At 41.2% G+C, this 16,537-nt stretch overlaps 1 protein-coding gene across 1 annotated transcript; it reads left to right on the top strand.

Annotated features, from left to right (window-relative positions):
* The first annotated feature begins 721 nt into the window (after nt 1-721).
* Nucleotides 722-14,737, top strand: LOC129249175 (UDP-glycosyltransferase UGT5-like). The gene is made up of 3 exons (XM_054888840.1): nt 722-1,485; nt 2,299-2,470; nt 13,890-14,737. The coding sequence occupies exons 1-3, from the start codon at nt 773-775 to the stop codon at nt 14,637-14,639; spliced, it is 1,635 nt and encodes a 544-aa protein (XP_054744815.1). The 5' UTR covers nt 722-772; the 3' UTR covers nt 14,640-14,737.
* The last annotated feature ends 1,800 nt before the right edge of the window (nt 14,738-16,537 follow it).

A 16,537-nucleotide genomic window follows, 5' to 3' on the forward strand; every position in this document is an offset into this window, starting at 1 on the left:
TCTATTTCTAAATACAAATAAAAATATAACTCCCAAATTTATCATAATCTCCTCCCTTCGATACAAATGGTTTGTTACTCGTATCATCACTGTTTGCTATCAAAATATAAGCGTTTACTCTCTGCGCTCTCTCAACATTTTGAAAAAGCAGAATTTTTTGTTGGTAAGTTTAGTTTTATAAATGAAAATAAAACTCACAAATTTATCAGAATCTCCTCCCTTCGATACAAATGGTTTGTTACTTGTATCATCACTGTTTGCTATCAAAATATAAGCGTTTACTCTCTGCGCTCTCTCAACATTTTGAAAAAGCAGAATTTTTTGTTGGTAAGTTTAGTTTTATAAATGAAAATAAAACTCACAAATTCATCATAATCTCCTCCCTTCAATACAAATGGTTTGTTACTCGTATCATCACTGTTCACTGTGTTGTTCTCGCGCAAGAGTCTTGGTCTCAGTTGGCATACGCACAGGTAAACGAAAATAAATCACCAAATTTTACTCGATATTGTGAGACTGCAAAGCAGTTTATTATTTTATTTACATACATACTCGAACATATTCTCGAACTTAATTGATAAGTTAAGTTTATATCTGTATTCATACATACATAGCATGAACTTAGTACACTACTTATACTTATCCGAATACATGGCACCAACAAAATATCTTATCTTCAAGGCCACTTAAGTTTTATGCTTAGTTATGCTTAACTTAAAACACTGGCTGGTCATCGTGACTATTTCAGTTTGTTTTGTAGAATCAACGGAAGATGAAGTATTATTGTTATACGATGGGTGATCGTTCGAAATTGATCGTTGTCGCGTTAATGGCTTTAATTGCCATTACGACGAGTGTGCAACCAGTGCAAAGTGCAAATATATTGGGTGTTTTCCTCAGTCCCAGCCCCTCTCACATAATTGTGCACATGTCAATTATGAAGACATTGGCGGAGCAAGGCCACAATGTGACAGTTGTTTCCGGAGAAAAGCTAAAAGTAACTCATGAGAATATACACAATATAATTATTGAACCATCAGAGGAGCATAAACGCGAATTGGAACAGGAATTATCCGCTATGGGTGGGAAAAAACAAAATGATTTTGAACTGATGCTGAAATTTGTAATGGGCAATCATGTTATGACCAAAATACAATATGATGCACTCAGAAATGAACGTTTCCAGTCGATCTATGAATCCAAATTTGATTTGGTCATATTGGGTTACTTTGTTAACAGCTTTCAATTTATCGTACCGGCTAAACTGAATTGTCCGGTGATAATCAGTTGGACGGGTCCACCGATGGAGACGGTTAATCGGTTCGTGGGCGTGCCGCCCGAAATAACTTACGTACCGTCTACATTTACGCCATACAAAAATGGCGAATCGTTGAGCTTTGGCTTCCGTATGCTTAATGCGTTCATGAGCTATACACTACATTTATTTGACGCGATCATGGACAACAGCTTTCATTCATATTATAAGTACGACAAATACGGGGTGTCCCATTAAGATCGACTTGTTTGCAATTTGAAAGAGAGAACTATAATGTTTTTAATGCAGCAAAATGGTTATATTTGGTGCGCAATAGGCATATAATAATATTTTTTTTTTTTTTCTATTGTACTCTTAAATATTATTTATGATCTACCAAAGTCATTTCACATTCGACATTTTTATCATGACGAAGTTCATGGACGAACAGCGTTTGGAAATACAAAGCCGGTGGTTGCATTTTCAAGTCGGTCCAAATAATCGATCCACCAAACAGGCTGTGCGAGCTATAGTGGACGACTGAATGCTCAAATCATGGTGAAAAGATTTTTAATAAATAATCTGCTCAAATGTGTCAGTGCGCCAAAGCCAAAGTTAAATTACAGAACTGTGGTATTTTCTGAATAAGCCGAATCAGTGGATTTTACGCCGTTCATAGGAAATGAGAATTGGCAACAAAGTGAATTTCACGTACAAATCTTTCGCGCACAACCTTACAAGATCAATGTCGCCTTTCAGCTCAATACTCGTTCTTCATTTATTGGCGTGCTATTCTCATTCCATAAAACAAACTCACACAGAAATCGACGGCGTCAAAGCGCTTAATTGCGGCCATATCGACGCGACGCGCATTAACGACATTTTCGAATTTTACAATTTCTCTGCAAGTCTGGATGACTAAACCTCAAAGTTCACACAAGGCGCGGTCTTAATGGGATGCACTTTCCATTTATACCTACATAATATTATATGTATGCATGCATGTATTTATGTGTTTATATTACAACTTTCATCAAATATAGGACATTGGCTGAGGGCGATCCGACAATCCGTTCATATTCACAGATGTTGGCAAATGTTTCGCTTGTATTTTGCAACAGTCATTTTAGTGAAGGACCTATACGGCCATTGGTACCAGGATTGGTAGAGATCGGTGGCATACAAATCAAGGAGAAGCCCGATCCTTTGCCAAAGGTAAGACATATCACTTTCAATTCTTTATTCATTACCGATTTCTTTATTTTCTAGACATGTTTTGATATGGCCACTTGCAATGTGTGCGCTGTATTTGTTTCAGTTGTATTGAGTGATTTTTAGATAGTTCGCCTATTTGCGGTCAATCAGTCAATCGAATAGGAGTCTCTAATATTTTTATAAAAAAATTGTCGAATTGCGAAAAAGTCTAACGGAATGGGGTACGAAAAATCGATCGATAACAGTCGACACCGTTGGGTCAAATGCCAATGACGAGAGTCGTAGCAAGACAAGTTAGATTAGATTAGGTTTAGGTGGTTATACGAAGAAGTGATATGCATAAAAACTAGTCCATCCCCTTACAACCGGTTTGGATAATACTGAAAGTTCAAAGAAAATGAAACAAATTTGTGCAACTGCGCAAGAACCTGATAACCTCTCTCCTCAAGAGAGTTGGCATCATAGTCCCGCAACTCGCAAAAGTAGAGTAGCTAAGGAGATAATTACAAATAATTCCACCTCATCTCCCTACAAATAGCTATCATGAAATGAATTTAAATTTTATTGAGTCTGCCCGCATCGACCACAGACTCACGGCAGTGATAACTGGCTTCTGACCCATAGGAGAGCAGACAGCCAAAATGGGCATAAATAAATAAATAATTGGCAGGTACACTTCTATTTGTGATGTACGTCTTGATGTTGTTCCACAAATGGAGGGACCCACAGTTTTCAGACGACTCTTAACGACAAATAGTTTTCTGAGGAGCTTTTTCATGGCCGAAATACACTCGCAGTTTGCCATTGCCTGCCGAGGATCGACCGCTATCAGAAAAATGTTTTTCTTAACTTTGGTGTTTCACCGAGATTAGAACCTACGTTCTCTCTGTGAATTCCGAATGATAGTCACGCACTAACCCATTCGCCTACGGCGGCCGCCGACAACTAGTTGGTAACAATACCTGTTGTTGTAATGTTTTTATTATTAATTTATAGGATAGAATAGGACGATAATAGGAAAAGTAGCAAATGGAAGGGAGTGTTTCGAGTGTAATGTGTCTTGAAAAAGTCAAATCGATGATGGTGCCTCTTAGTGTTGTTGACTTATTAACGTCTGATGCACAATCGAAATTGAACATATCTTTCATGAATTTGATAAATTTTTCGTCATTTTTCACGTTTGTGTAAATGTATTTGAATGAATTTGAAGAGGTCGAACCAAGGAGCACCAGGAGATTTGGTGGCTCCTAAAACACTCAGGCTAAAAGCCCATTGTATTTAAAGCTCTGGAAAGGGGGTAGATAGTCAAGGAGGGAGGGAGAAAAGTATCAGAGAAAGAGATAGGAAAGAGTAGAGACAGAGATAGAGATAGTTAGTCCTGTGAGAATTTTCCAGATTCTTTGGCAAATCTGTAAATATCCTCCAGTTTTAGAGAACGAATATTACTCATTCTCATGACATCGGAACCCAATACTCGTAGTCGCGCTCTAGCAAAGGCAGGACACTCACAGAGAAAGTGCTCAGTGCTATCCGCCTCCTCCAAGCAGGACAGGCATACCGGGTCCTCGATGATTCCTATAGTGGTCATTGGCTGACCCCATGGGTTGTGTCCTGTAATGATGCCGACCATCAACCGAATGTCTTTCCTTCTAAGTTTTAGTAGAAAGTTTGACAGTTTTCTGTTCGGACTTGTCACAAAACACTTTGCAGTTCTGCAGCGTTCTAGACCGGACCATCGCTCTTTATGCAGATTGCCTACATAATAGTTGATCCAGTTCTTGATTCCTGCGGGACTGATTCCGATTATTGGCTCTGGCCCTTGTGGGGGCACCGCTGATCGACGGTTGGCCAATTCGTCGGCAATTTCGTTTCCTTGAACACCGGAGTGTCCCGGAACCCATATAAGTACAAGCCTGTTTTGTCTTGCGACAGAATTAAGCTTCTTCTTACATTCTTGAACAATCTTTGAGGTTTGCTTCGCATTCTCCAGGGCCTTCAATGCAGCCTGACTGTCACTGAAGACTCCAATCTGTTTCCCGCTCCATCTCCTCTCGATTATCCATTCGGCTACTTTTAGGATGGCAAAAACTCCTGTTTGGAAAACTGTTGCCATTCCCCCCATAGCATAGTGATACTTATTACTATCGTTTAAGTACCATCCGGCTCCAGACCCTATTTCAGTCTTGGACCCATCGGTAAAGAAAATATCCGTCAAACCTCCCTGCATGCATTCTGGATTGCTCCATTGCTCACGCAATGGAAATCTAACATCATATTTCCTTCCGAATGAAACTGTGGGTATCCGGTCATCTTTAGGTGCCAAAAACAGTGGATACTGCTCCGACAGCAACTTAAAGATTTCTCTGTGTCCCGAAGTTCCATCTTCATGCCAGAAACCATATTTATGGAGTCTACACATTGCTTTTATTGCTTCCTGTTGTATCTTAAGATCCAGGGGGAGCAAATCAAGCATAGCATTTAGGACATCACCAGAGGTTGTACTCATGGCACCCGTGATGCATAAACATACACTTCTTTGCAGCCTGTATAGTTCCCGGATTGTGGACTTAACCATGCTCCGTCGCCACCAGACCACAGAAGCGTAAGTGATGATTGGTCTGATAAGTGCCGTGTATATCCATAGGACCACAGCAGGTTTCAGACCCCAAGTTTTGCTAAAGGCTCTACGGCATTGCTGAAAAATCTTCAATGCACGATTCACCTTCAGTGAAACGTGTGTCTCCCAGGTCAGCTTCTTATCCAAGATTACTCCTAGATATTTAACTTCGTTGGAAAGACCAAGTGTCACACCTTTCAGTGTTGGAAGATTGAGTCCATCCAATTTCCGTTTTCTCGTAAACAAGACTATGGTTGTTTTGTTCGGATTAACGGAAAGACCTTGTCTCATGCACCAGTCATCGATTTTGTCAAGAATCCTCTGCACTTTCGTGCAAAGCCTCCTTAAGGATTTATCCGATGTTAGCGCACAGACGTCGTCCGCATATGCTTGGACGTGAAAGCCGAGTTCCTGCATCTCCACTAATAGAGAGTCTACGACGAAGCACCACAGCAGCGGAGAAAGAACACCCCCATGGGGACATCCTTGCTTGGCCCTGACTGTGATTTGCTCGTCATTGCTCCAACCAGCGGTTAACAGCCTCTCAGAGAGCATGGAATATATCCATTTTATAATGGCTTGATTAACTCCGTGTCGTTCGGCAGAAGAACATATCGAGCCGAAAGTGGCATTATCAAAAGCCCCCTCAATGTCCACGAACACGCCCATTGTGTATTCGTCAGCTTCCAGCCCAGCTTCAATCTTGCTAACAAGATCGTGTAGGGCTGATTCACATGATTTTCCACTCTGGTAAGCGTGTTGATTTCTACTAAGTGGACTTTTCAACATGAACGATGTCAAACTGATTGGTCTAAAACTTTTTGCTAGAAAATAGTCACCTTTTCCTGGTTTCGGAATAAATACTACTCTTACGCGTCGTCATTGGGATGGTATATAACCAAATGCAAGGCAGGCTGTGAAGATCCTTTTCAGGGCCTCAATCAGCCTGTTTCCTCCTTTTTTAAGCATTGCTGGATATATTCCGTCAGGTCCAGGGGACTTAAAGTTCTCAAAGGAAGATAAGGAAAACCTTATCGATTCCCTTGTCACTATCCGACTAGCAATATACCAGCTGTACCTAGAGGTTCCACCGTTGCCACCGTTCTACTACCCGGAAAATGGGTTTCGAGTAGAGCATTAAACGTTTCCGATTTGGAAATGGTGTATGAACCATCAGGTTTTCGAATGGAATCCAGCCTTACTGAGCGGTCTAAATGAAGGACCTTACAAAGTCTCGCTGTTTCCCTCATTTCTTCGACGTTACTGCAGAAATTTCTATAGGATTCAAGTTTGGCTTGCCGTACTTTTTTCTTATATTCTCTCTGTGTAAGTCGATGATTGGCCCAGTCCTCTTCTGTTTTGGTCTTCAAGGCCTTATTAAGAAGTTTCCTGGACCGTACACGAAGCTTCGACAGTTCAGGGTTCCACCAAGGAACCGCTTTCCCCTGTCTGCTTTGCCTGAGTGGACACAGTTCCTCAAAGCAATTGATTAAAGTACCTTCTAATTTCTTAGTAACATCTTCAATCATTTCTGCTGATTTGAGTTTTTTCAGGTTTGGTAATCGCTCTCTTACAAGCTCACCATACCTGTCCCAGTCCACATTTCGAGGATTCCTACCGGAAGGTATTGATATTGTGTCAATTCCCAGTCGGAATTCGATAAGACGATGATCAGAAAGAGAGTCCTCTTCCAAAACTCGCCATCGGTTGATTTGATTTCCAACTGACCTATTGGTAAGTGTTAAATCAATCACCTCTTGTCTCCTTCTGGTCACAAAAGTTGGTTTGTTACCAGTGTTTCGGATGACCAAATCGGATGACAGGATAAAATCCAGTAACTTGAGACCTCTGGGGTTGCATTTGCTGCTTCCCCACACAATGTTCTGTCACAGCCCACTATTAGCCCCAGATTATTAGATTCTACGTACTTGACCACTTCTCTTAGCTCCCTCGAAGAAGGTGGCTGTACAGAGTCGTAGGGTAGGTAGGCCGAAACTATGATAGATTCGACACTGTTCCCACTTTTCAAGTACTTTATTTTTGCAGCAACGATATATCCGGAGCATAGCTCTTTTAACATCGTGTGTTCGATCAACCTCGGCATGTTCGCGGTCTCACATTCCCTTCACAATGAAGTATTTGTCCCCACGACATAGCACTTAGACCACAGATACGCTTGTGACATACCCATGGTTCTTGTATAAGTATTATGTGTGGGTTTGTTTGCAGTTTTGCATGCCTACGGCACAAGAGAGCCGTAGACGCTTTGCTATGCTGCAGATTTATCTGTGTAAATATTACTTCAGTCATGAGACTGAGTATATTTACGCTTTGTCCTCCACCTTATCCTGGACACGGAACTGGATCCGCCCCAGATGTAGGTGAGGACGGCACCCGTACTTCGACTTAAGCACCTTGAGGGACCCAAGATCGATACCCAGTACCAAGTGGGAACCCGCGTCCGAAGCGGATTTCTGCCTGGTGCACGAGTATACTCTCCAGAGAGTCGTGTCAAGATCCTTATTCTGAATACGGATGCGTTTGAGGAGTTCTGCTGAATTACAGGAAAGACCCGGAATCCAGACACTCGCTCGTACCAGCCTTTCTTTGCTACTCTCAACAAGAGTGAACTTGGCTGGAATCTTTGCTATCGCTTTTTCTAGCCATTCTCGGGAAAAAACATTGGAACAGTGCACCTTTACGATGCCGTCCACCACGCTTTTCCCCTCGAACGTCGGCGCGGCTTTCGACTCACCGATAGCTTTCCAAAGATAGCTGTCAAGATAGTCTTGTTGCCCTTTGGACAGTAGACCATCTTGTTTGTCGGTATGTATCTCCACCGTCATTGCCTTTGCTGCAATTCTCACGAATGATTCGCCAGACGTTGACGGAAGAGTGTCATTCGACATTTGAGGTCCCTTAGCCTCTGCCTTGTCAGGCAAAGGTTTGTCTGCCTTGGATTGGGTCGAGGATACAGGCATTTCCGAATTCCGTCTCTCGACTTTCCTCTTCTTTGCCTTTCTCCTCTTCCCGGTCCTTGGCACAGACCCCGTTTCGTTTCCGGAAGAGCGCAGCGCTACAGAGGAATCCTCTGTTCTGCCACGCTTTCCCGTTTCCGTTACAGGTGTCGAAGTTGACGGAGCTTGAGTCCTTGCCTTAGCTAGTGCTTCGGCTTGCCTCGCCTTCTGTCTTCTTCGTTTGATCTGCCTTGCGGTTAGACCAACACCTGCGTTCGAATCTCCAATAACTTCGGTCTTTTTACCGGTACTTACCTGATTCACACCAGGTTTAACCGTTGTCAAAGACTTACTCGGTACCAGAGATCCGTCTGAGTCTACTGAGAGATTGTCCGCCATCTCCACATCCCCCACAACTTGTTCAGTTGCTTCAGATCGTTTCGACGGCGGTGTATCGCTAACACTCACTCGGCTCTCCATTGGCATAGCCAATGTGCCATGTTTCACCACTAGTAGTGCGCTTCCTCCGGAACCCTGGGTGTCAGTTCCGGTCATAGGGGAATGTGGGGTTCGGGCCTGCACATCTGATGCCCGAGCCGTCGATTGCTCGACGGGAGGATTTCCCAGAAGTGGGTTACCTCGTGCAGATAGATCCTTGTTGAGCCTCCACATTGTAGAAAAATGCATTTTATACCTCGGTTGTCGGTACGGTACTCTCCACATAGTACTTGAGTGGCCACCAATTCCGCCGTTCCGCGGTTGAGTGGATACCCAATTCCTATATGGAGCTGCCCTCTTAGTTCGTGGTAAGTTAATCTCCATAGAATGGGGTTAACTCGCCACTTAAGCCTCATCCCCGCGGCAAGGAGACCGACATGACAAGGGTGTAAATGTAACTTGATCAATTCCTTTGCGATTCCCTTTACCTCCTTTTCTATATCCATACAAAATATCTATCAAACAAATAAAATTAAGATTAAAATTTTCTTTTAAAAAATGCAACCATTCCATCAGTATTTTTTTATGACGTTGTCACGTTAAACTATCGTCAGTAAATCGACTTTGAAGACAACCTCTTTTTTTCTTGTGAATAACTAGTAGAGATTTGGAAACCATATCCATATAAAAGGTCTTTTAAATTATATCTTACTTCTTCCTTTAAAAGCTTATATACAGTTAGAAGACCGAAAGAAATCGAATTTTCCAGAATTCTTTCTGAGAAAACTTTTAAATTTATTGATCTAAAAATTTGTACACATATTATCTTATCTTTTAAACGCTAAAAAAAAACTCTTTTTTCATGAATTTATTGTAGCGAAACGGTTCAAGTCAGTTTATTAAAAGTTGTTGCATATTATAAAGTAATATTTCAAGAATATTCGATAAAATTTTCATGTAAAAATATTGCAAAATGAGCGAATGAGAGCACATTTACGTAGACGTCTTTTCAAAAATACATTTTGCAGTACTCAGCATATCTCAGCGTAGAATCATCTGAAATCAAAAAAATCGAATAATTTAGTTAAAGTATGAGTTAAACTTCCCCCCAACGTTTATTTTGACGATTTATTTTCATTTTCAGCCATTTGGTAGTCGTTTGAAGTATTTAAAAAGTGATTTTTGACGAAAAAATGCCGCCATTTTGTAGGTGTAAAACCATCTTAATATAAAAAAAAAATGGCGAAAAAAAAAACGTTGGGGGAGGTTTTTTATATATAAAATATGTGTGCAAAATTTCAAAAGGATCGGTTGAGTAGTTTTCAAATGCCAATGACTACGCACTTTAAAAAAAAAGGTTCGAGAAAACCGCGTTTAAAGTTTGTAACGGACTACGCGCGCAACTGCTGCGTCTCGGCAGATGTTTGAGGCGGCTCGGCTTTATGCTCTATAACTTAAAAAGTTTTGCTCGGATTGACTTAAAATTTTAACACGGTATTTTTGAAATGTGTTACTACAATAACATGCAAAAAAAAAATCGATTTTTATCCCTTACCCCTCCCCCCCCCCCTTCTTAACTTACATGGAGTTGTCTATTTCAGGACCATATAATACACCCTCCGCCACTTCGGCAGCTTCTAATAACTCGAGCTGATGTTGTCTGACTTCTTCCTATTATATCTCTATTTTTATTTTAAATATCTAATTTTATGATTGACATATTCGGCCGCCGTGGCCGAATGGGTTGGTGCATGACTACCATTCGGAATTCACAGAGAGAACGTCGGTTCGAATCTCGGTGAAAGATGAAAAATTAAGAAAAAATTTTTTCTAATAGCGGTCGCCCCTCGGCAGGCAATGGCAAACCTCCGAGTGTATTTCTGCCATGAAAAAGCTCTTCATAAAAAGATATCTGCCGTTCGGAGTCGACTTGAAACTGTGGGTCCCTCCATTTGTGGAACAACATCAAGACGCACGCCACAAATAGGAGGAAGAGCTCGGCCAAACACCCAAAAACGGTGTACGCGCCAATTATATACATATACTAGCGAAAACCCGCCCGTTCCGCTGGTCGTCTTTAAAAAAATCTAGATTAATTAATTAAATTAAGCCGAAAATTACTGTGTGTATTTTATAAAAATTCTCGCGCATGAATAGTAATAAAAGAAGTTTTAAATAGTAGTAGCAATTAAAAAACGTTTGATGTGATTTACTTTATTACTTTTTTTATTGTAATGCTCTTTGGTATACAATATTCTTCGTTTTTCCATGCGTTTTTGAATAAATCAACAATACCGATGGCTTACCAACTCTTGAGCATGAAACATAAAGTTGGCCATAAGAAAAACATGGGCATTCTAAATCAATATCACAAATTGATAAAATTTGGCCTTGTGGCTTATTAATAATAATCGCGAATGCAAGGCGAACAGGAAATTGAAGACGTTTGAATTCAAACTGCATATCCGATGGTATCATTGGTATTCGCGGTATTAAAACGTCTTCACCAGAGTATTTTCCATTCAAAATTGTTGCTTCAATGACGTTATTCATCAATCTCTTAACTGTTAATCGAGTGCCATTACATAGTCGTGGCTGATTTATGTTGCTCAACATAATAATCGGTGCTCCTATTTTCAAGTTTAGCATGTGTGGCGGTAATCCAGGTAAATCAAAGGAATTCAAAAATTCAGTGGGATAATTTACAATATCATCTTGATTTGTAACAGTGTCAACGGATCGATTTGTTTGTTCTGGACTTGGTATGTTGGCCAAAATAGCCGCATTCATTTCATTCACATCTTTATTTTTGCCAGCCATGATGGCTCGTTCACTAAGCCAATCATGATTTTTGTAATTTTGAGGCAAATTTGGGAAAATACTTTGAATTAACTGTTCTTTCGTTTGACTTATTTGACAAAAGTTTGGTTGTGAAGTCATTAAGCCAGTTAAATTATCGACATTATCTCTGCGAAAAAGCGGAGAAGGAGAAGAGAACTGTTCTATTCCCCCCCGCTTTAACCCAGCTATGTGTTCAGGTGCAAATGACTTTTTTGCGTGAAGTCTGATATAAAATAAGTTCTATTTACTCTTCTTAAATTTATATAAACTTTTCCAGGCGAAGTAAAAAAACTGACATATATTTGCTTCAACCGTATATTTGTGAGTACACAGGTAATACGTAAATATATGAATGATATAGGTAATACCTATCTCATATTAGCATAACCTTTCTGCAAAAAATTAAGGAAACGATCACCAATCACGCCGGCAATGATACAATGAATTTTTCACTATAACTAACTTCAGATTAACGTTTATATAATAAGCGTATATGTAACATTTTAAAATTTGTTTACAATTTTTTTTTAATTGTTAATAATAAGTGGTATTCCTCTTCTTCTTCCTGGAGCTATTCCTTTTCCTCTTCCATCTCCAGCTCCATCTCCTTTCTTTATCCCGGAAACGGGCAGTAAAAATTACTTCACTTAAAAGCTTTCATCAACAGCTTCCATCTGATACCCATATTGTACAAACACATCCAAGGGTACCTTGGTCCACCTTTTCGGCTATATCTCGAGACCCTGGTAACTCAGAGATCTAAAAAATACTCTGTATTAAAGCACTCATCAGTAGCTTTGATTTGATACCCACAATGTAAAAACACATCCTAGGGTTACCCGAGTCCTCGTTTTGGCCTTCGGCAGCGCCACCTGGTGGTGAGTGGAATCAATAAACATATTATACTAACCTTCACCGTGGAAAAATATATATATATACCAAATTTCATAATAATCGGTCCAGACACACACGACCAAAATGTATTCAATTCTAATGAATGCTATGTGCGGTACAAAAAATACGTGCGGCAAATAGCAAAAACACACTCACTTAACTGGCGCACCGCACACACACGCGTTATCGGATTTCAACCAAACTTAACAGAAACCTTTGCCAAAGCAACACCAACAATGTGTGAAACTTTCATTGTTTTCCTTACACGCGTTGCTGAGATTACCGGGGACAAATGCACACTTTTCTTCGGCTTAATTTTTATATATAGGTTGGCCAAAAAGTCTTGCGGTATTTTCGCAAGCTTGTCTTTGCAAGCGCGTAATTCTAGTTGTATTCGTCGCATCGGTTCACGCTAGAGCTTTTTGGAAAGCTCTTTTCACGTTAACACGTGTTTGATTAATTGTTGTTTGCTTTTAGTCGTTCGTGAGTTATAGCGTCGCAAACATGGAGCAAAATAAAGAGAAAATACGGCATATTTTACAGTACTACTACGATAAAGGCAAAAATGCATCTCATGCTGCCAATAAAATTTCTGCAGTTTATGGACCCGATACAGTTTCCATTTCCAGCGCACAACGATGGTTTCAACGTTTTCGTTTTGGTGCAGAGGTGATCGAAGATGCGCCACGGTCCGGAAGGCCTGTCGTCAAAAATTGCGATAAAATCGCTGAATTGATCGAAAGAGACCGGCATAGTAGCAGCCGTAGCATCGGCCAAGAGCTGGGCATGAGTCATCAAACCGTTATAAACCATTTGAAGAAGCTTGGATTCAAAAAGAAGCTCGATGTATGGGTGCCACACGACTTGACGCAAAAAAACATTTTTGCCCGTATGGATGCATGCAAATCGCTTCTGAATCGCAACAAAATCGACCCGTTTTTGAAGCGGATGGTGACTGGCGATGAAAAGTGGGTCACTTACGACCACGTGAAGCGGAAACGGTCGTGGTCGAAAAGCGGTGAAGCTGCCCAGACGGTGGCCAAGCCTGGATTGACGGCCAGGAAGGTTCTTCTGTGTGTTTGGTGGGATTGGCAGGGAATCATCCACTATTAGCTGCTCCCCTATGGCCAAACGCTCAATTCGGACCTGTACTGCCAACAACTGGACCGCTTGAATGCAGCACTCATGCAGAAGAGGCCATCTTTGATCAACAGATGCCGAATTGTCTTCCATCAGGACAACGCCAGGCCACACACATCTTTGGTGACGCGCCAGAAGATCCGGGAGCTCGGATGGGAGGTTCTTTTGCATCCACCGTATAGTCCGGATCTCGCACCAAGTGATTACCACCTATATCTGTCCATGGCGAACGAGCTTGGTAGTCGGAAGTTGTCCACAAGAGAGTCCTGTGAAAATTGGCTCTCCAAGTTTTTTGACAATAGGGAAGCGAGCTTCTATAAGAGGGGCATTATGAAGTTGGCATCTCGTTGGGAACTCGTCATCGAACAAAACGGCGCATATTTGACTTAAATCGCATTATTATAACCAATTTTATGAACAATTGAAAATTCAATAAAAATACCGCAAGACTTATATATATATTTATATATGCTTAACACTTATACTACATATTAATACAAATTTCTGCTTTCCATCCGCAATTATTTTCCAGGAACTTGAGAAGTTTTTGAACGCCTCCAACAAGAATGGCGCCATACTCTTCAGCTTGGGTTCGAATATGAAAGGTTCCAACATAAAACCAGCCACGATTCAGATACTTTTCAAAGTACTCTCCTCACTTGAACAAAATGTGATTTGGAAATGGGAAGATTTGGCAAACACCCCAGGCAATGCCTCGAATATATTCTATCAAAAATGGTTGCCACAAGACGACATACTCGCCCATCCCAATCTCAAATTATTCATCACGCACGCCGGTAAGGGCGGGATGGTGGAGGCCACTTACCATGGTGTACCAATGGTTGCCATGCCAATATTTGCTGACCAACCCCTAAATGCGGCCAAAATAGTCTCTTCCGGTTATGGAACACAGGTGGATATTTTGAATTTGAAAGAAGATGATTTTAGGGCTACCATCTTGGAGGTGCTGAACAATCCAGTGTATCGGAATAATGTACAAAAATTTGCGAAACTTTACCCCGATCGCCCGTTGAGTGCTCGAGAAAGCGTTGTTTACTGGGTGGAGTACGTGCTGCGTCATCATGGTGCTGCTCACATGCAAAGTCCACTGGTGCGCATGAATTTTATACAATCCAGTGGTTTGGATGTCTTTTTTGCTTATTTTGCGATATTATATGCGCTTTGGCGATTGGCGAAGTTGGCGCTTGCGAATTTATGTAAATTAATTCGCAAAGTGAGGGAAAGTTTTAAGTCAAAGCGGGAAAAATTGAAAAAGCAATAATTTAACCAAGGTGCCTTGGAGTGACTGAAAAAGAATTATTGTTGTTGAACTATATTCCGAATAAAATTCAACGTTTTTCAGGTTTTTTTTAATTTTTATATATGCACATATTTGTATATTTATCAGAATTCCTTAAAATTTAAATATGTATAGAGCATATAGAAATGTTTTAATACACATTTTTTGTCTCATTTCTAGTTAGCCATTAACAAATGTTTATATATTAGAAAACAAATGTATTTAATTAATTTAATAAAATTTTAAAACAATCGCTAGCTTCTCAAGCTTTTATGCACCTTATTGGTCTTTTCCCTTATTTTCGTATAAAATTCAAATTTGTAGAAATTTCAAATAAAAAAATTAGTGGTCGGTTAGTAGTCGAAGTATCTGCTCTCATGAAACAGACATTTCAACGTGATTCTAATTAAAATTATGACATTCAAAATACCAAATTACAAAAATAAAACATATTTAAACGTTGATGTTGCTCTAGTATAGATTCGCCTTGAAACATTCGGTACGTTCGCGTTTTGTCTGTAATTTGTTGACAAAAGTTGAAAGTTAAAATTGCAAGGATGGAAAATTACAAGGATTACTATTTAGCTATGGAGAAAAAGAAATTTGTGAGAGGAACTTTGGCTGCCACGTCACTTGGGGATTCGCTAGCCGGAATCTTTTTGACAACAATGTTTAAAAAAATTTTAAATTTTGTTGAGTATACTGTGAAAGGAAAACCAAGGCGAATTTATGCAAGGTGATGGCAATGGAACAAGAACATTTCCAAATTTTTCACAATTCAACCAGAATGTAAACGAACCAACAAGGTAACTACGAAGCACAAGATCACTTTGGCATTCGAAGTACCAAAATTCAAGAAAAAAACAAATCAGCTACTCAACCGAAGTCACCTTGTGTACTTTGCCTTAATAAAAACTAGCTTGGATATTAGGAAAATTCATATAAGGTGGTAGCAGTAGTACAAAAACCAAATTTACAATTGCCTTGCAAAGGTTTTTACCCCGTGTGGAGTTGCCTGATCTCCCATCGGGCGCGTCCCAGGTGGTGGATAGGGAGCCCTGGCATCACAAGAGTGGCCTTCCCTGATGGGGTGGGTTCAACACTCGTGTGATGACTCAAAGTTGGCATAGAATCAGGGTGCCAGCCGCGAACCAAACTGGCTAGGGAGGAGTCCTGAACAAAAACCAAAAAGGTAATGGAAAACGATGGATTAACTACTCCAGGTGGAATCCACACAAGTGGCAATCCACCCGCTTCGGCGGCAGGGGCATGGATTCTGGAGGCCCCAACCATTACCCAAGTCTCTCAGCTCTACGAGCGAGAGCGCATCCTGGAGGAGACGGGGGTTGCTATCGCAATCTCCTCTCCTTCAGAGTCTGAAAAACGTTTCCCTGCTTCTGAGGGCCTGAGTTGTGAGGTCTCTTCGGTGGCTGCACGACCTCCCAAAGAAGCAGGGAAATCGAAGAGCGCGGCAAGGAGGAAGAGAAGAAAGCGGCGGGCTGAGCTCATGCGGGAGAAATCCTCATGTGGCTCTGCCGGCCCTTCTGCGTCTGTGTCTTCCAAACGACCTCGGTCAGCGGAAGTGACACCCACGGAAGCTACCGGGTCTTCGGTGGGCACAGGCACTCCCAAGTTGTCTCGCTCTCGAGGCAAGCGGAGAAGGACGGCGGCTGAAAGCAGCACACCTCCCTGCCCTGCGGTTGCCGCCAATGGCCGAGCCACGACCCCCCAAGGTACGAGCGCGGTCTTGGCGCCAGTCAATGTGGCGGGAAAAGGTTCTACTGAGCCACGTCTCTATCGGCGCCTCGACAAAAAGTCCAGCACAGCTGTCTGCCCGGCGAAATCTTCGTCAGTGGAGGATCGGGAGCTGGACCTTCGCC

The sequence above is a fragment of the Anastrepha obliqua genome, chromosome 5 (assembly GCF_027943255.1).
Source record: "Anastrepha obliqua isolate idAnaObli1 chromosome 5, idAnaObli1_1.0, whole genome shotgun sequence".
Taxonomy (NCBI): Eukaryota; Metazoa; Arthropoda; class Insecta; order Diptera; family Tephritidae; genus Anastrepha; species Anastrepha obliqua.